Genomic DNA, 20744 nt, shown 5'->3' with positions numbered 1-20744 from the left:
TAAGGTTAGGCTGACCCACAGAATTTTTAGGAAAGTTATATAGTATTTTTATCTCTCTCCAGATAGAAACCAAAAATTCCTTCACATTTATAATAAAAACAAAAGGTAACCGCCCCAAAGGAAAAAAAAATAAATGAAAAGGGAAGGGTGACGTCTTCATGGATATAAAAATCATACAGCACGTTGGGCCCACACCTAGAATGAGTTTTAAACTTTGTAATTTATAAGCCTAAGCCATTTATCAGTGCTTGCTGTTTACCAGCCATTGTGTTAAAGATAACCACAACTAGAGGAGAAAAAATCTTGAACAGGTATGAAGTAAAAACCATAATGCTAAGTGAGAGTGGCCCCCGAAGAGAAGGAGCTAAAGTGGGAGATGACTTTAACACCCAGTTCTTTAAAAATTAAGACCTTTATGGGAATGAAGACAATCCACTCTTCTCCTATACCTCTATGGAGGAGAGAAAAAGGAAATCACAGGTTAAGGACCTCCTTGAAAGCATTAGTAATTTGAGTCTGGCAGCCACATTTCTGTTGCCAAGAGCTGACATGATAGTTTCTCTTCATTGCTGGAAATTATTACATTTTCCCCAACAGAATACGCAAGGCATCATGGAAAAAATAACAACATAACTATATTTATTTTTAAATATGATTAGCTCATTCCTCATTTCCTTGTTTGAAAATATTGCTAACTTCCTCACCAAAAAAATCTTTTTTTTTTTTCCTATTTAGAATGAATACATTAGTTCTATCCCTTAGTCCATCAACATGATCCTGAAGAAACAAATATCCTAAGGGCTAGAAAGGAATTTACAAAGTGGCTGTAGGGAGAAGGGTTCTCCCTCTTTCCTAGATAGTAGCTGGGAAGAACAGTGACTACACAAAAGACTGTGATTAGAAAGTACATGTATACTTTCATCTGCATTCTACTGGATACAAAATATCTAACATTCAGCCTAACAAGGCAAACACTCTAAAGCTGAAACTATCAACTGAGCTGAAATGAGTAATAATATAAAAAAAAACCACTAACCAAGCTCCTATGCAGCTGTACTGTATTTTCCTTCATGGTTTCCCTCACTCAATCAAATGACCTTTAAATAGGAAATAGGGCTACAGGTACAATTCAACTGGAGAGTAATTCCTAAATCATTAGATTTTCATTATGGAAATCAAGAGAAGCTGGCTACATTTAGTACTAAACAAGAAAATTATTCTGAGAATGAAATAGATGCAAATAAAGCATTCTGGGATGAAGTATATTAATATCCCCAATTCACAAGCATGTTTTTACTTGGTTGGTTATTGCATCGAGTTCAATAATACAGCCAGGTCGAGCAGTAGACTGTTGGCTCACAATATTAAACACTTCTCCAATAAGTTTCTGTAAACAAAAACACAAAATGTTAATGATCAACAATGCATGAATCTGTCAACATGATATAGCATCTCAGACATTGAGGGATCCTCTAAATATTCACTTACTGGCAATGGCAATTCATACATTCAAAGAAATATTTCAAACTTCTATATTCAATCTTATTCTCATGTTTAACATTAACAAACCAATTAGAAAAATCTATAGTGTTTACCTAAATAGTGCTTAACTTCAAGGCATCTAGTTCTTTCAACATGTCTCATTTTGCTATCTTAAAGCTTCAAGACGGACATGGCTGAGGGTCTGGCCCAATGCCCATGTGTATGGTTTGCAGATCTGCAATACCATTTAAAGTCTGGGGGCACCTGGGTGGCTCAGTAGGTTGAGCATCTGACTCTCGATTTTGACTCAGGTCATGATCCCAGGGTCATTGAATCAAGCCCCATGTCTGGCCCCACACTAGGCATGGAGACTGCATGGGATACTCTCCCTCTCCCTTTCTCTCTCTCTGCTCCTCCCCTGCTCTCTCTCAGTCTCTCTCTCGAAATAAATAAATAAATAAATATTTTTAAAAATTAGGAGCGCCTGAATGGCTCAGTCGGTTCAGTGTCCGACTTTGGCTCAGATCATGATCTCAGTTTGTGAGTTCAAGCCCCACAACAGGCTCTCTGCTATCAGCACGGAACCTGCTTCTGATCCTCCATCCCCCCCCTTTCTGCCCCTCCCCTGCTTGTTCTCTCAAAATAAATACATTTTTAAAAACTTAAAAAAATAAAAGTACAATTCTGCCAGTTAGAAGGTAAGGGCAATGGCTGAGAAGTGAGACTCTGCCTTGAGATGAGGATGTTCGAACTAACACAGGAAGCCTAACTTTGGACCCCCAACTCCAAAACCCTTGTGCTGAAAAAAAACATTCCCTTTTCCCTTCTTCCAATCAGGCTTCTCTTGCATAAAAACCTTTCAGTAACTTCACCTGAAGCAGTTACCTCACAAGGAACTGCCCAATCTCCTTAGTATCAATCACCTCTATTACTTCTTACCACCTCCAGGCCACTAAGAGGGGTTAGATCCCAGCTTAGCCGAGGGGCATTTATACAAGATTGGCTTTGGGAAAACAGCACATACTCTGGAGCTGTAGGATCTTTCTTGTCAGCAGGATTCCAGAAACCATGTATGGGAACAGATTCTAGGGTTATTAGACCAAGGAGGACAAGATACGTGGTGGTTGGGTAGGGCTGAATTTATTGTTACAAGTACCTTCACCCAAGATTCAGTATTTAAAAGTGTTAGCTCAGACACCTGCAAGTGGTGTTAACAGTCGGCTGGGTTTGTTCATTGAAATCTGGATGCCTACAGGTGGTGAGGTTAAAACACGGGAATATCTCTAATACACCATGAATCTTTGCTACTCAAGTGTGGTCAATGGACCAGCAACGATAGCAGCATCCAGAAGCTTTTTATAAATGCAACTCTCAGGCTCTGAAGTGAATATATCTGCATTTTAATCTCATGTACAATCTCTAGATGATTTGTGTACATGCTGAAGTTTAATAAATACTGATGTAAACCAACAGTTCTCAGCCTTGGCTGCACACTGAATCACCTGAGGAACTTCAACAACCATTGATACTTAGGTCCCACGCACAGAGATTGATGTATTGGTCTAGGGTACAATCTGAGCATCAGGCATTTTATAAGCTCCTCAGGTGCTTCTGACATGCAGCCAAGGCTGTAATCCCCTGGTAGGGATACCCATTCCAGCTAAGGATTTGCCTTGCCTGCAAACAACTCTTCTCCTGGCACTATAACTAATGGCCTTAACAAATACCTTATTTAACACTACAGGATCCTACCCCACCTCCAACAAAGGAACCCATTTTACACAGAAGATAGGACCAGAATTAGGATAAAGTGAGTGAAAATACTCACCCTGGATACAAAATTTAAGAGGGGGTGCCAAAAACTCAATAATCAAGATAAATAATATCTTAAATGATTTTTAAATCAAAATCAATGCAAAAAAATTCAAAATGAATCAAATATCAGAATTTTAAATACAGCATTCAATAGTGTCATGAGGTGTCTGACTGGCTCAGTCAGAAAAGCGTGTAACCATCTCTTGATCTTGGGGTCATGAGTTCATACCCCACATTAGGTGTAGAGATTACTTAAAAAAAAAAAGTGTCTTGATGAGCCATATTAGAGCCTGAGATAAAAGCAAAACTTCACACACATGTTTTTATGTATTTTTTAAATGGTTAATTTTTTTCTAGAACATTAAGGTGGTTGAAAACTACTGAAAAGTAGGTACATTAAAATTCACATTATTTTAAATTTAAATTTATTTATCCCAAAAGAATATTATTTTATTTTCCTGGCTTTAATGGCAGCAAACTTATCAATTTTTTTTAAATCTACTTTTCACTTATCTTGTTTTCAAAACAGACAACTTATTTGATAGTCTCTTGACCAAGAGACAATCTTCAATAATTTTTAATTAACTTCAACTTACTGAAACTTCTTTTGCAGGACAACTTTGTGACCAGTATTATTTTCTTTAAGTTCTCAAGTACATTTCCAAATATGAGTAAGACTGCACTAAGCAAAATTTGTGAGTCAGTTTTAGAAGATCCAATCAACAATGTTGATTTTATATTATAAATTATGGACACTGCATGACACTTAAAACTATTTCAGACAAAATTTCCCTAAGTCTTAAACTATCAAAACATATATGAGCCAAGCATTTTGTAAACAAGATTATCTATATAATGTAACTTTTCTCCAGTTAAAACTTCAAGATCTAAAGCACTTCAGTTAATTTTCATACCTCCATTTTGAACGTGAAATTAGTATTTGCACTAATTTGTACTGTGGTAGTCAAAATAATGGCCCCCCAAAATGTCCACATCCTAATTCTCAGAACTTATGACTATGTTACTTTACATGACAAAAGAGATTTTGTAGGTGTCATTAAATTGAGGATCTGGAGATGAGGACATGATCTTGGATTAGAGGTAGAAGGGCCCACTATAACCATAATGGTCCTTATGAGAGGGAGGAAGTGTGGTCAGATTCAGAGAAAGATGTGACAGAAGCAGCAAAGGCCAGAGAAAGAGAGTTTTGAAGATGCTATGCTCCTAACTTTAAAAAGGAGGAAGGAGCCATGAGCCAGGAGATGCAGGGGCCCCTAGAAGCTGGAAAGAGCAAGAAAAAGGATTCTCCCCTAGAACCTCCAGAGGGAATATGGCCCTGCCGACACCCGGGTTTTAGGACGTCTGACCTCCAAAACTGTAAGATAATAAAAGTATTGTTTTAAAATCACCGATATGATGGTAGTTATTTGTTGTATCAGCAGTCAGAAACTAAGAAAGAATCCCACAATCTCCTTTTTACTTGATAGGCTCTTTTTCCAATAATAATAACACATCTGTTAACTCATACATTTTTTTTAAAGTTTATTTTGAAAGAGAGAGACAGAACGAGCGTGGGAGGGAAAGAGAGAATCCTAAGTAGGTTCCCCACTCAGAATGGAGCTGTATGTGGGGATCAAATTCACAAACCACAAGATCATGACCTGAGTTGAAATCAAGAGTCAGACACTTAACTGACTGAGCCATCTAGGTGCCCCTCATACATTTCTAGTTTGTCCCTTTTTTAAAATTCATTTTCAGGTTCAGGAACTATATTCATACCTCTCATTTACACTCATCAAGCATACTTTCAAAGTTACTTTCTCTTGTTATATCTGACAAATCTCAGTTGAAAACTGGATTAGCAAAGAAGTAAATTTTGATCAGATTATTGAAGTGTTTGCTTTGTTAAAGCCAGAAAGGTAAGAGTATAATAAATTGTTTGGGGCATAAATAAAATATTTAAACTTAAAATAATATTGTGAATTTCACTATACTTACTTCCAACTTTCAATACTTTTCAACTACTTTAATGTTCTGGGAAAAAATTAACCATTGAAAAATTACAGAAACGTTTATAGAGTGCACATTCTTCCTTTTGCCCCAGGCTCCAACGAGGCTCATCATGGTACCGTAGGATTTGTCTTTATTTAAAAATTTTGGCATTCTGTTCATCATTGATTTTTTTCGCATTAAAATACAGCACTAAAACCACATGATCTAGTAATTCCACTATGGGTATCTACTCAATGAAAATGAGAACGCTAACATTTGGGCCACTCCACCAGGTTTAAAAAGAAAAAAAAAAGGCAAACACCCAAGGTGCTGACAAAAGTGTAAGGGAACATGGAATTTGGTGGTGTGAGGAGACTGCGATTCTCAAATTTAGGCTCTGTGACTATCTATGGAAACAGGGGTTATGACAGCTTTCATGTTGTTTCTTTTTCCCCTGATTTCCCTGCTGTGATGAGGACTGATAGTAGGACAACATCAATTCAGGTCCCAAGTAGGACTGCAAGTACATTACATCATTACACACTGCATCATTACACAATGATACAACGCCAAACCAGAATTTGTGTTTCCCTGGTGCTGGAGAAAAAGTTTCTTCATCTAAATAAAGAATAGCAATAGATGCTAAAGGGCAAAAAGGGTGTACTTTGCTGGCTATTCTTTATCTGCATCTAAACCTTGGTGTATTCTCCACCCTTGTCTGCCTTATTCTGTGCTCCAAGAGGTTGACTTCAGGACCGTATCACCTAGTTCCCAACCCCGCTTCAGCTTCAGGCTGAATTCGGTCAATGGGAGGGACCGGTCAGAGACTGCAGAGAAAAGAGAAAGAGAAGTTGGGGCATTTATCCTCCTTTCTCCCCCACAGTTCCGGCAGTAGCTGTGTTCCTGTGTGGCCACCTCTCCCAACAGGCAGCTCCTTTTCCACGGCATTAGCTCTCACCAGGCTTTGGTACACTGTTACTGCTCTTCTTATCCCTTCAGGCATAGAGATACATTTTTCTATTGCCACTGCAAAAAATTACCACACACTTCATAGCTTAAAGCAAAACAACTGTAATATCTTACAGTTCTGTAGGCCAGAAGTCTGACAGGGGTCTCGTTGAACATCAACTTGCCAGCAGGGCTGCATTCCTTTCTGGAAGCTCTAGGGGAGAGTTCGATTTCCTTGCCTTTTCCAACTTCTAGAGGTTATCCCTATTCTTTGGACCATGGCCCCCCTCTCTCCTTCCCCAAAACCAGTAATATCATCTCTCCGACCATTCTTCTTTTGTCACATCTCTCTTTGACCACAGCCAAGAAAGGTTCTCTTGCTTTCAAGGACTCATGTGATGAGACTGAGCCTACCAAAATAATCCAGGATAATCTCCACATTTCAAGGTCCTTAATTTATTTACATCTGCAAAGTCTCTTTGGCCATGTGAGGTAACATATTTGCAGGTTCTGGGGATTAGCATGTGAACATCTTTGGGAACATCTTTACTACCACAGGGTAATAATGGCTTCATCCTGTTACCAGACTCTGAGTGCTTTATTATCACCATGTGCTCAGCTCTGTAAGGAGTTCTTTCATTAAACTCTCCTCAGTTAAACCCTTGTGTGTCATCTGTTTCCCACCTAGGCTCTGAGTGAGTGACATAGAGACTAAATCAAAGTGGTACTGATTGTCTCTCCCTGAAAAAGTGCAACCCTTACCAATGTGTTCTTCTCCATAAAATGCAAAAGAAAGATCTTTGTGTAGCTTCTCCGACTTAGTATGGTCTTCCTTCTCAATTTAAATACTATGATCCCACAAAGAACATAAACAAGCAATTCAAAACACAACAGCCAATAAAAATATGAAAACCATTCAATTTCTGCAATAATAAAAAGTGCACAAATCAAAATAACTAGATACCAGTTCAAAATAGTGAAGATTTTGATAGAAGAAAGAAAAAGAGGATGGAGAAAACCTGTATCATATACTGCACTGATGAAGTACGTATTGGTAGAACAGCTTCCCATTGTCTTCACAAGGTAATAAAACTCTTCAGTGTGATATTCATTAACTCATTCATCAACTCAACAAGTATCTAAAGAGTGCTTATCAGATATCAGGCACTGGGAATACAGCACTGCCTTATCTTACATTCAAAAGAAGACAAACAGCACACAAATACGAAAGTACACAAACTGTGAAATAGTACTAAGTGCCAAGGGGAAAATAAAGTGGTAAAGTGGACAGGAAGTAGTGGACAGGGGTGGTCAGGAAGGCCTCCCTTGACTAAAGACCTAAAGCAGGCAAGAACACAACCATGTGTTATCTAAGTGAAGAATATTCCAGGCAAGGAGAACAGTAAGTAAAAGACACTTAGATGAGAGAGTGTTGGCCATGTTCCAGGACCAGTAAAGAGACTGGTGTGGCTGAAGCCAACATGAAGTAGAGGAAAAGTAGAAAAACACAGTATCAGAGAAATGAAGGTAGGCAGGATAAGAGGTAAGAGGCAGACACTGTACAGTATTACAGATCACTGTAGACACTGGCTTAAAAGAGTGACATGATCCAAATTACACTTTAAAAATACCATTCTGACTTCTCTGTTGAGAACAGACTGTAAGAAAGCAGGGCATAATGGGAAGGTAACATCAGCAAATAGTGGAATAGGAAGTCTTAGACCACCTTCCCCCCACAGAGACACAGACTTAACAGTGAAAAAATTCAACATGCTTTCATGAAAAAAACATTCAACAAACTATGAACAGAAAGAAACTACCTCCATATAATAAAAGACATATATGAAAAGCCCAAAGATAAGGTCATACTCAATGGGAAGAGACTGAGAGTTTTTTCTCTAAAATCAGGAACAAGGCAAGAATGCCTACTTTCACCACTACTACTCAACACAGACTGGAAGTTCTGGCCAGAACAATTAGACAAAAAATAAAAAATAAAAAGCAGAAAAATTAGAAAAGACATAAAATTATCTGTTTGCAGATGACATGATCTGCAGAAACCCTTAAAAATTCTACAAAAGAACTGTTAGAACTGATTCAGCAAAGTTTTTTTATTCAAAAAATCAAGTCTGTTTCTATACATTAACAATGACAAATCCAAAAAGGGAATTAACAATCTCATTTAGTAGAGCATCAAAAAGGATAAAAAGGATAAAAAAAATTAAGAAGAAACTGAAAAAAAGAGATGAAAGACTTATACACTGAAGGAGCACCTGGGTGGCTCAGTCAGTTGAATGTCTGACTCTCAATTTCAGCTCAGGTCATGATCTCATGGTTCAGGAGTTCAAGCCCCACATTGAGCTCTGCACTGATAGCACACAGCCTGCTTGGGATTCTCTCTCCCTCTCTCTCTCTCTCTGCCCCGCCCCCACTCATGCTCTCTCAAAATAAATAAGCTTAAGAAAAACTTATACACTGAAAACTACAGACCATTCCTAAGAAAAATAATAAAAGATATAAATAAATGGAAAGATATCTCATGCTGTGGATTATAAGACTTAATATTGCTGAAATGTCCATACTACCAGTCAACATATTCAATGAAATTCCTGACATATTTTGTAGAAATTGAAAAAAAAATCCTAAAATTCATGATAACATGGGGAAAGGATACTGGTTCTGTCAATGATTTCTTGGATATGACATCAAAAGCACAGGGAACAAAATAAAAAACACACTTAAAAACTTCTGCCTGTCCAGGGAAACAATCAACAGAGTAAAAAGGCAACCTACAGAATCAAAGAATTAAGTAGAAATCATACATCTGATAAAGGGTTAACATCCAGGATACATAAGAACTTCTACAACTCAACAACAAAAAAGCCAAAATAGGCAAAAGACCTGAACAGACCTTATCCAAAGAAGATATACAAGTGGCCAATAAGCGCAAGAAAAGGTACTCAACATCATTAATCATCAGGGAAATGCAAATCAAAACCACAATGAGATATCACCTCATACCCATCAGAACAGCCACTATCAAAAGAAGAGAAAGTAAGTGTGGGAGTGGATGCAGAGAAGTTGGAACCCTTGTGCACTGCTTATGGGAATGTAAAATGGTGTACCACTATGTAAAACAGTAGGGAGGTTCTCATAAAATTAAAAACAGAATTACTGACTGATCCAGCAATCCTACTTCTGGGTATATACCCCCCAAAATTCAAAGCAGAATCACGAAGAGATATTTGCATATCTATGTTCATCACAGTGTTATTCACAAGAGTCAAGAGACAGAAGCAATCCAGATGTCCATGACGGGTGAAAGAATAAAGAAACTGTGGTATATGCACACAATGGAATATTATGCAGCCTTTAAAAAGATCTTGTCACTTGCTACAATGTGGATAAACCTAGGGGACATTATACCAAGCAAAATAAGCCAATCACAAAAGGACAAATACCGTATTATACCATTCATATGAAGTGCCTAAAGTAGTGAACATCACAGAAACAGAGAGTAGAAAGGTGGTTACCAAAGGCTGGTGGGAGAAGAGGGAAAAAGAATTAAAGTTTAATGAATACTGAGTATCAGTATTGTAAGACAAAGTTCTATCAAATCATCACAATGCACACTTTAAATATTTTACAATTTTATTTGTCAATTATACCTCAATAAAGCTGAAGAAAAACCACTTCAAAGTTCTAGAGTTGTAGAACAGTTCTAGTATCTGTTGAACAACAATGAATACACTTAACACTATGGAACTATACACTTAAAAATGGTAAATATGGTAAATTAAATGGGAGGGAGGAAAAAGAAAGCAGGGTGTAATCATAAATAAATATATTTTTTCCACAATCTAGCCTGTACCTTCCTATCCAATCTCATCTACTTCCGACAGCCATTTACATTCAATGCTATGGCTGTAATAGGCATGGCATAATAAAATACTTATAGTTTATCATGCACTTTCTTATACTTCTTCTATTTTTTTATACTTATTATACCTGTTTCTTCTTAATGGCTGTTCCTTCCACCTAGAATATTCTTTTCCTCCTTGACTTTTTTTTTTAATATGAAATTTATTGTCAAACTGGTTTCCATACAACACCCAGTGCTCATCCCAACAGGTGCCCTCCTCAATGCCCATCACCCACTTTCCTCCCTCCCACTCCCCATCAACCCTCAGACTGTTCTCAGTTTTTAAGAGTCTCTTATGGTTTGCCTTCCTCCCTTTTTTTTCCCCTTCCCCTCCCCCATGGTCTTCTGTTAAGTTTCTCAGGATCCACATAAGAATGAAAACATATGGTATCTGTCTTTCTCTGTATGACTTATTTCACTTAGTATAACACTCTCCAATTCCATCCACGTTGCTACAAAAGACCATTTTTCATTCTTTCTCACTGCCAAGTAGTATTCCATTGTATATATAAACCGCAATTTCTTTATCCATTCATCAGTTGATGGACATTTAGGCTCTTTTCATAATTTGGTTATTGTTGAGAGTGCTGCTATAAACATTGGGGTACATGTGCCCCTATGCATCAGCACTCCTGTATCCCTTGGGTAAATTCCTAGCAGTGCTATTGCTGGGTCATTCCTCCTTCACTTTCAATTCATACCTTCAGTAAGTCTCATGTCAGGTGTCATCTCCACTAGAAACTCTTCCCTAACCACCACCATCTGAATTAAGTGTTCCTTCCATGCACTGGATAAGCCTTCTTATCCCATACAATTGAGAGAGAGATGACTAATTACTCAACAAGGTTGCTTAACCCAGAGAATCATTTTAAAATGATACATATATACCTTCAATATTTTATTTTATTTAAAACATCAATGCACATGAACTAACTGGTATTTTGGTGTAGAGTGAGGGCCTTTAAATATATGGGTCTGCTAATAGGAATTAAATGTCTTTCGTCTTTCTTGCATAACCCCTCCTGTAAGGCCGTGGCTATGTTTTTTCAGTTCTTTATAAACTGAAGTAACAACTGAAAGATACCTACAAAGAAATGAGTGCAGTTTTTTGGTTTTACAATTCCCCCTAGATTCTTTTATAGTTGTCTCACCATACCTAATTAATAGCAGTTATTTTTCAATATACTTCCAAAACATTTATTAAAAAAATCAAAATTTTTATACTCACGTATCAATTTATATATTTAAATTACAGAATTAAAACAATGGGTACAACTTGACAAACATGTAGAAACAAATGGCTTTTTAGAGGCAGCACAGCATAGTGGTTAAGAGCTTGGTCTCTAGGGGTGCCTGAGTGGCTCAGTCAGTTAAGCATCCAACTTCAGCTCAGATCATGATCTCGCCATTCAAAGTTCGAGCCCCATGTCAGGCTCTGTGCTGACAGCTCAGAGCCTGGACCGGCTTCAGATTCTGTGTCTCCTTCTGTCTCTCTGCCTCTCCCTGCCCGTTTTCTTTCTCTCTCTCTCTCTCAAAAATAAATAAACCTTAAAAATAATAATAAATAATAAAAAAGAGGTTGGTCTCTAGAGCCCAGCTGCCTGGGCTCAAATCCTGGCTCTACAACTACTAGCTAATTGAACTGGCACAAGTCATTACATTTCTCTGTACACCAGTGTCCTCATCTCTAAAGTAGAGATGACGGGGTGCCTGCGTGGCTCAATTGGTTAAGCATCTTGAGTCTTGATTTTGGCTCAGGTCATGATCTCAAGGTTTCCAGTTGAAGCCCCATGACAGCGCAGAACATGCTTACAATTTTCTCTCTCCCACTCTTTGCCCCTCCCTGCACATGTGCACGCATGCATGTGCGTGCACACACACACACACACACACACACACACACTCTCTCTCTAAGTAAGTAAACAAAAGGCTTGTTTTTAGTAACAGCAACAGCTACCTTTCAACACCACACTTCTCTCTTCCCATTACTGAGTCACAGAATAATATATAGAATACTTTAACAAGTACTCATGAAATACTTGTGGAATGAATGAATGAATGAACCTCCCTTGACCAAGCATCACTTGGCAAGAAAGTTCAAAAGTTTATGCTTTCAGGCACCAGAACAACTTTATCTTCAGTATTTTGGTTGGAAAATTCTTTTTAGCTTTAATTAAATCACTGCCTTCCGGGCACCTGGCTAGCTCAGTCAGTGGAGGGTGGGACTCCTGATCTCAGGGTTGGAAGTTCGAGCTCCATGTTGGGTGTGGAGATTACTCAAAAATAAAATCTTTAAATCTCTGCCTTCATAAATAGTTTTCTCAATATAAATGCCTTCTTGATGACTCAGGGTCACTTTTATGGACATTAATTGTTACTAATGCCTTTAGAGCTCTCAAGATTTCAAGTATTGTTTTTGTAATAATAAATACCAAATATACACTGGTATCTGACATGTAACACTAGGAATTTATTTCCAAATACCTGCAAAACGATTATCTTAACTACATTTTGCTACCTAAAACCTCAATCACTTCACACTCAATGTATCTCAAACTTAAGTCATCATCAACACCTCACAAGTGTCTTACCAAAGCTAGTGGATCCACTATCACAAACTTGAAACCTTAGAGTCATTTCCTTTAGTATCCATAGTCAAGCAACTACTAAGCCCTACTTTACCTTTTCTCAATATCTTCCAAATACCACTCTAGCTCAAGTTTATTTTACCACAGGCTTTGATGACCTCAATAGGCTTCCAATACCTTATCAACTATACTCGATCCTGCAAACTAACCCCTTTAATTCCCTGCCCAAAAAATTTTGGTGTCCCCTAAATCCATCTTCAATCCCAGAATAAAATTCAAATCTTTTCAGATGACTCTTAAAGGAAAAAAAAAATAAACTAGCCTCTACTCACCATCTACTAAAAATCTCATTTGAGGAAGAGGACAGCATGTGACAACTTCTTTCTGTATTTCAACTCACAATTAGTAGAGGAAGTAACTGAGAAAACTGCTGCTCTGACTTACAAAAAAACAAAAAAGATCAGCAGAAATAATGGGAACTCGACAGGAAGCAACGATGTTAAGAATTTAAGATCAACAATAAAGGCAAGCCCTGTAGTCTATCATTCAGAAAGGCAAAAAGATCACAATTCCTCATAATATATGGCTCTGAAAGTCAGAATGACTCAAGAGACTTTGGAGGTTCCTGCCTATGCAATTGTAAATATAACTTATGAGGGAAAAAATGTTGGTTAGTATAATGGGCTGGATAGTATCCCATCAAAATCCATGTTTACACAGAATCTCAGAATGCCATCTTATTTAGAGAAAGGATGTTTGCAGATCTAATCTGTTTAAGATAAGGTCATACTAGACTAAGGAGAGCACACACAAAACACCCAGAGAGAAGGAGGGCATGTGAAGACAGAGACAGAGACTAGAGTATTGTAGCTTCAAGTCTAAGAACACCAAAGATCAGTAGAAGCAACCAGAAGTTAGGAAGAAACAAGAAAGGATCTTCCCCTAGAGCCTTCATAAAGAGCATGGCCCTGCCAACACCCTGATTTCAGACTAAATGTATACGCAAAACAGAGTTGCAAAACATGTGAAACACAAAACTAACAGAACTAAAAGGAGAAATGGACAAATTCACCATTACGGTTGGAAATTTCAACACCCTTCTCATAAGAATTGATAGAACTAGACCGAAAATTAGCAAAGATCTAGAAGAACTCAACACCAACATTAATGAGAATAAAATCTAACTGACATATGTAGAACACCCCATCTAACAATAGTGGAATATGTTCAAGTGCCATGGAATACATACTAAGACAGACAATGTCCTGGCCATAAAACAAACTTTACAATAAATGTATAAGGACTGAAATTATAGTGTGTTCTCCTACCATGATGGAGTCAAACTAGAAGGCAGTAACAGGATGATAAAAGGAAAATCTCTTCCCAGTATTTATTGGGCAGCTAAACAACACTCTTTTAAATAACCCATGGGTCAAATAAGAATTCTCAAGGAGGGGCACCTCAGTGGCTCAGTTGGTTAAGTGACCTGATTTTGCCTCAGCTCATGATCTCATGGTTCATGGATTCAAGCCCCATATCAGGCTTCATACTGACAGAGTGGAACATGCTTGGGATTCTCTCTCTCTCTCTCTCTCTCTCTCTCTCTCTCTCTCTCTCTGCCCCTCCCCAACTTGGTCTCTCTCTCTCTCAAAGTAAATAAATAAACTTTAAAAAAAAGAATTCTCAAGGAAAATTTAAAAATATAGTGAAATGATCAAAAACAAAAATACTACTTATCAGAAAGCCAAAGCAGTGCTGAGAGGAAAATTTAAAGCACTAAATGCATATGTTAGAAAATAAGAAAAGTTACAAAACTCTAAGCTCCTATTTAATGAAACCCAGAAAAAGAACACCCCCCAAAAAAGGCAATAAGGAAGGAAAATGATAAAAATAAGGGCTGAAATAAATGAAAATGAAAACAAAACAAAGAGATCAATGAAACAAAGAGCTCATTCTTTGACAATATCAATGAAATTAACAAACTTCTAGCAAGAATGAAAAGAAAAAAAGAAGAAAGGCACTAATTACCATGTTGATAGCATGTACCCTCTTAAAATGTGTTGAGAAGGATACTTTATATCTGGGGTACTCTTCCCAAAAACCCATAACTCTGGTCTAACCATGAGAAAAGTAGCAGACAAATAAATCCCAATCGAGGGAAAATTCTACAAATTGTCTGACCAGTAGTACTCAAAGCTGTCAAAGTCATGAGAAATACTGAGGAAGATGAAGAAAACTGAGAAACTATTCCAGACCAGAAAAGTCTAAGGATTCATGATGACTAAATATAATGTGGTTTTCTGGGTGAGATCTCAAATTAAAAAAAAAAAATTTTTTTTTGGAATGTTTTATTTATTTATTTTTTTTCAGAGTGACAGAGAAACAGAATGCAAGCAGGGGAGGGGCAGAGAGAGAGGGAGACACAGAATCTGAAGCAGGCTCCAGGCTCTGAGCTGTCAGCACAGAGCCCAGTGCAGGCAGGGCTTGAACCCACTAACAGCGAGATCATGACCTGAGCTGAAGTTAGAAGCTCAACTGGCTGAGCCACCCAAGTGCCCCTCTGGGTGAGATCTTAGAACACAAATGGGACATTAGCAGAAAAATCAGTTAAATCTTAAAAAATCTAGAGTTTAACTGATCATATCATATCAATGATGGTTTCTTAGTTGTGACAAATATATTCTGGTAATACAAGATGTTAACAATAGGGGAAACTGGTTGTGATGTATATGAGAACTTTGTACTACATGTACAACTTTTCTGTAAATCTAGGACTATTCCAAAATTAAAAATGTATTCAAAAAAGTAAGTAATTGAATAAATTACTGTTTTCAGAGTACAAAAAACAGGAAAAGATGAGCTCATTAACAGAGGCTGATACTTTAATGTTAACAAAAATTCAGAGAATAAAGAACTCCTAATTCCTTCTTTGTCTCTGGTCTTCTATTTCAAGAATTTATCTTGCACAAAATTGAAAATAAAGCAAAAATTTTCTACAATGAATAAGTGTTACTTTTTAACATTAAAAAATTAATAAGAATAGAAGGCTTAAGAAAAAAATGTACATTGGTGCAGGGAGAGTAGATGACCAGGATAAGTTAAGAAATTTCAAGAATGTATCTAAATGCTCTAAATAAAATTATATTTTCTGGAAAAGTAATGTCCAGGTTAGTGGGAAATTTTTCAAATGAGACCAATGAACTACTGAAGATATTCTCTGAAAAATCAGAGGAAATGACACAGCCAAAATACTAGAAAGAGGTAAATATTCCAATTTTCAAAAAGGAAAAAAAGGCAGACTTAAAGAGCTGGATGTCTATTTAGTACAATGGTTTAGTCACCAACAGACATCAGGGTACATACATTAACCTATTTATACATTAAAACAATCATCTCACACAAATTTGACTTCCTTTTTGACTGCAGAATATTTGGCAGACAGGGTGTAATTTATTTCAGCCAAGTACATGACAAGCTGCCTCATGGAAATCCCAGGGACAAGCTAAAGAAACATTTAAGACAATAAAAATGGAAAAAGATTTCACATGTACACTACTAGCCTCTTTTTCAGTCCTATCCTGTTCAACATTTTTTTCTATAACTGCCTCAGATAAAGATGTGGAAACAACATTCATCAAACAGATTGGTGACGTAAGTCATAAAGCAGTAACACAAAAAAACAGATCTGGATTCGAAGTGATACTGAAAGACTGACTCTAGAAGGTGAAAATGTAAAGTGAAAATAGGCCTACATTTGGGCCGTAACTCAAATGCACAAATATAGGACGGCTTACTGGCAAGAAGAGACTTTTGGATATTTAATTCAGAGTCAGCTCAGTATGAGTCCATTACATACAAAGAGCATGGCATGCCTGCCCAAAACAAAATAGAATCTAATGAGACGGGTCATAATACTGCTGCACAATGCCCAGCATATAGACAAACTGAAAACTGCTAAGAAGAGTAACCAGGGTCAAATATAAAACAGAGTTAGTTTATTGGTGGAGGGGGAGCAGGTTTGGCCTGAAGAAAAAAGTTTCATAGGTTATAAGACAGTTGTCTTCAAATATCTGAAGTGATCTCATATGTAAAGAATATTAGACTTATTCTAAATGGAACCAGGGCTAACAAGCAGAATTTAAGGAATACAAATTTAATTTCAGTATAGTAGTAAGGGTGTCATGAGCTGCATTTAGAGTTGAGACTCCCCCCTACCTAGGATGTCAGATGACAAATTGGCAGGAATGTGCTCAAGGATAAGAATGAAGCATCAGGTTAGACCAGTGACCTATAAAGTATCTCCCAATTCCATGATTTGAAGATGCTACTTCCTCGATGCCAAACCCCTGGCTCCAGTCCAAGAGGTTTTTTCATCGCTCCCGGAAGAAGTCTTACTTATACATGTACTTTCCTGTATGCATACTTTCAGGCCAGTCTCTCACTCAGGAAAAGGCAAAGGATTTGACTTTCTAAACTTTATCCACCTACTAAAAACAAACCTAAATACTGTAATAAAGACTTCTATGCCTACCCTAATCTGATCTCTCTCTCTTCCGGATTATGAAATATTTCTAGTGCCATCTGTTCGGCAATAAATTACATACCACCCTCAGACACCGCTTCTGTCTTAAACTGTTATTTAATCTTTTTATTAATAATTTCTCTCCTCAGCTAAATTAAAAGCTTCTTAAAGCCACACACTGAAAGTTATACTTTATATTCTCCATACTTTGAAGGACACATAGCAGATACTCAAAAATACTTCGGTTTTCAATACTGGAAATATTTTTATTAGAAAAGTGTTTTATAAAAGGCATGTTTTCATAGGTAGATGGAAAATTCACTATTCAAATCTGAACAGTAACTAATATACATGACTTCTGGTTCAGAATTACCAGTATAAGATACTGCCACTCACTGATAACATATTCTAACCAAAGAATTTTTCAAAATGGTCAATAATGCTCAGAAAAGTTCAAATTTTCCAGCCTAAACAAAGAGCTTGCTAAAGCTGCCTTAGAGCAAGAAAAGATTAATAGAACCAAACTAGAGAGTGAAAAATGTCAAGCAGAAATCATGATAACGCAGGAAAAAAGTCATTTATTTATTTAAATGTAAAAATGTATTGATGTGTGATACTGAGGCATATACCCTGGAATACAAATTAAGAACATGTAAATTTATGGGGCACCTGGGTGGCTCAGTCAGTTAAGTGTCAGACTCGGTTTTTGGCTCAGGTCACGATCTCATGGTTCATGAGTTCAAGCCCTGCGTGAGGATCCATGCTGATGGTGCAGAGCCTGCTGGGATCCTCTTCCTCTCCCTCTCTCTCTGTCCCTCCCCTGCTCATGCTCTCTCCCTCCAAAATAAAGTTTAAAAATTAAAAAAAAAACAAAAAACACATAAATCTGTCACATAGAGCCTAGAACATGTGCTCACCGCCCAAACTAACAAATAAAAGTCCTAGACAAAGTAAAAAGAGAATTCCTTAGCAGCCTAGGTATTTTAACGAAGATTAGGAAATACTCACTGAAGATTCAGGATCTGATAATTCATCCAATAATTTCCTTGCATCCACCACTGCTTGATAGAGTCTCAAATTTTTGCCATCAGAAGCAACAAAGCAAGCACTTGCAGAATTGCAATACGTGCCTAAAGAAAGTAAATGCTCTGCATTATATTATGTGGTTTATTTTTATTTTTGGCTGAAGTAGGAGAAACTTATATTCACACTTTTCTTTTTAGGCAGAACCATAGTCAGAATCATAATTAAACAGATAAAATTAATGGATATAAAATTATTAACAAAAGAATTCAATAGAAAATAGGTGATGAGAGGGGAAAAAATTAAAAACAAATTTTTGAACAAACTTCTGGAAATTCTAAACATAAGTTCTAAAAATCCTTCTACTAATGACAAATGTAAATCATTTTATGTATTAAAAATAAGTTTAAAAGCTCTTATTAATTTCACAATTAAAATGAACACTTACCAAGACAATAGCTGGGAATAAGAGTCGGAAGCCAAGCAACATTAGAGAAGGCTGATGTATGTAAAGAGTTAATTCGAGCCAATTCTGATACTCCTCCAGTGTAGGACAAAGGTCCTATTGGGTCTACACGCCACAGAATAAGTTCACTATATATTGCATTTGGGTCATGAAATGTACGCGTCGCTGCATTTCTAAGAGGTTGTTTTGAGGAACCTTTTATATGTCTTATGGGATCCATTAGTCTACTTAACTTATTGTCTGAGTCCCACTGACAGTCCAACTCAGGAGTCAGCAGAGCATTATGATGTGAAGATGTCAGTAACAACGGCAAAACTGAATGACATGCCAAGTCATTGAGGTGAAATCGATGGCCACAGTATCTAAATTTGTGAGATACAGTCAGAACAGTGGTAAAGGCAGACTTATCTGCAAAAGTGACTGCCCATTGATTTAAAGAACCATCTATGTGTTTAGAGACCATCATTACTGTGGGAGCTAAAATGTTCATATTTGTACTGTGTGATCTAGAGTATGGTTGTGATCCATGAGGACTGCCTACAGCCATCATCTCGTGGTGTAACAGGGTGTGGGGAGGATCTTTTGTAGCATTTATACAGGCATACATCATGATATTTTTACTAAGAGAGCTTGCATCACCAGACGGAAATGCTACAGGAATCCGAGAAGAGAAAGAAACCTGAAAAACACAATAATATGATTCAATGTAAGTAGTTTTACGCCTCTCAAAAAGTCTTCCAAAAATACTTCCATTTTCAAAATGTCAAATCTCAGTTTCCTAGCAAAAACTATCATTTTCAACCTCTTTATGGTCTAAAGCCTTGCCTCTATTTATGTAATATCATATCTCTATTCACAGCCTAAGAGAAGCCTGAAGAAAAAAAGTTCAAGTGCCTTGCTTGTACAGCTGAATGACCACAACCACAACTCTAAATAGAAATGAAGTTCAGGAAGATAACAGAAAAAGGTAGCTAGATTTAGTTAATAAAACTGGGGGGAGGGGCGCTCATCCTGAGTCACATTTTTAGGGTAGTTTCTTAAGTTTATTCAAAACATTGTGAAATCCTAGGGGGAAAAAAACCCCAACACATATATATTCAAATAGTCCATATGACATTTCAAAGCCCAATTCGCTTTACTTTGAATTAACCAGGTTTATTAAATTTGTGGTCATTGATCCCCCCCTTGGTGACAAGAACAAGTATTCTCTTCTCAGTTGCTTCTCAAAACAAATCTTTTGAGTATTTCTGAAAAGATGGTTCATCTGAATAGTATCTTTATTTTTAAGAAATGTAATAATTGCTTCATCAGTAAAATATACCTGGACTTGTCTAAATATTCCAGGATTATATTCATCCAAATACTTTACATGCCACACTAGGAAGGTACCATCTACAGGGTGTATAGTAAAAAGCATGTCAGGATTCTTATTCCATTCAGTTAGCAGCATTTCAATCTTCCGATCGAGCAGGACCGTGGGCAGTGGCATTGGTACACTGGGTCGTGAAAAGGTTCTAGGACTTCCCTCTCTTTCTCCATCTTCATGTTCTGATGATCCTGTACCTGCCTCAGATTCTCTATCCAGGGATAATTCTGAATCAGAAAATAAATTTATCAGAAAACACTAATTTATCAGCATATACTAATAATACTATAAAAATTCATCTACATACTCGACTATGTATGCTGTGTATAACATAGCAAACTATCTTTAGAAACTATAAATTCTTTTTCCAGTTTATGGCTGGGGGAGGCAGGGGTAGAAAAAAACAAAGAAGGAAAACATTTTCTAGTCTTAACTGAAATTTACTATTATTTCTTACTTTTAAAGAAATCAAATTTTCATTCATACCATCATTATTACCATTAGCAAAACATGTTCCCCAAAAAAGAAAATGGCTTCCAACGGTTTACATTACTCAAAGCAATATATGTATAGCAAAGCATACAGAGCTAGATAGCAGATAGTCAGTAAATATTAATGGA

The 20744-nt window shown here is 37.0% G+C and overlaps 1 protein-coding gene across 5 annotated transcripts in view; it reads right to left on the bottom strand.

Moving 5' to 3' along the window:
• DMXL2 (Dmx like 2) overlaps nt 1-20744 on the bottom strand; it is a 151387-nt gene that overhangs the window by 58167 nt on the left and 72476 nt on the right. For all 5 annotated transcript variants that reach the window (XM_053889065.1, XM_019442122.2, XM_053889066.1 and 2 more), the window contains 4 exons: nt 20080-20351; nt 18741-19437; nt 18278-18399; nt 1298-1387 (listed from right to left, as the gene is read on the bottom strand). In XM_053889065.1, coding sequence (XP_053745040.1) covers nt 1298-1387; nt 18278-18399; nt 18741-19437; nt 20080-20351 — 1181 coding nt within the window. The remainder of the gene's footprint in view (nt 1-1297; nt 1388-18277; nt 18400-18740; nt 19438-20079; nt 20352-20744) is intronic.

Source organism: Panthera pardus, unplaced genomic scaffold, assembly GCF_024362965.1.
Source record: "Panthera pardus isolate Hobbes unplaced genomic scaffold, ASM2436296v1 HiC_scaffold_24, whole genome shotgun sequence".
In the NCBI taxonomy this organism is placed as follows: Eukaryota; Metazoa; Chordata; class Mammalia; order Carnivora; family Felidae; genus Panthera; species Panthera pardus.
Note: the sequence above shows the minus strand (reverse complement) of the source record. Positions and strands in the feature narration are given on the sequence as shown.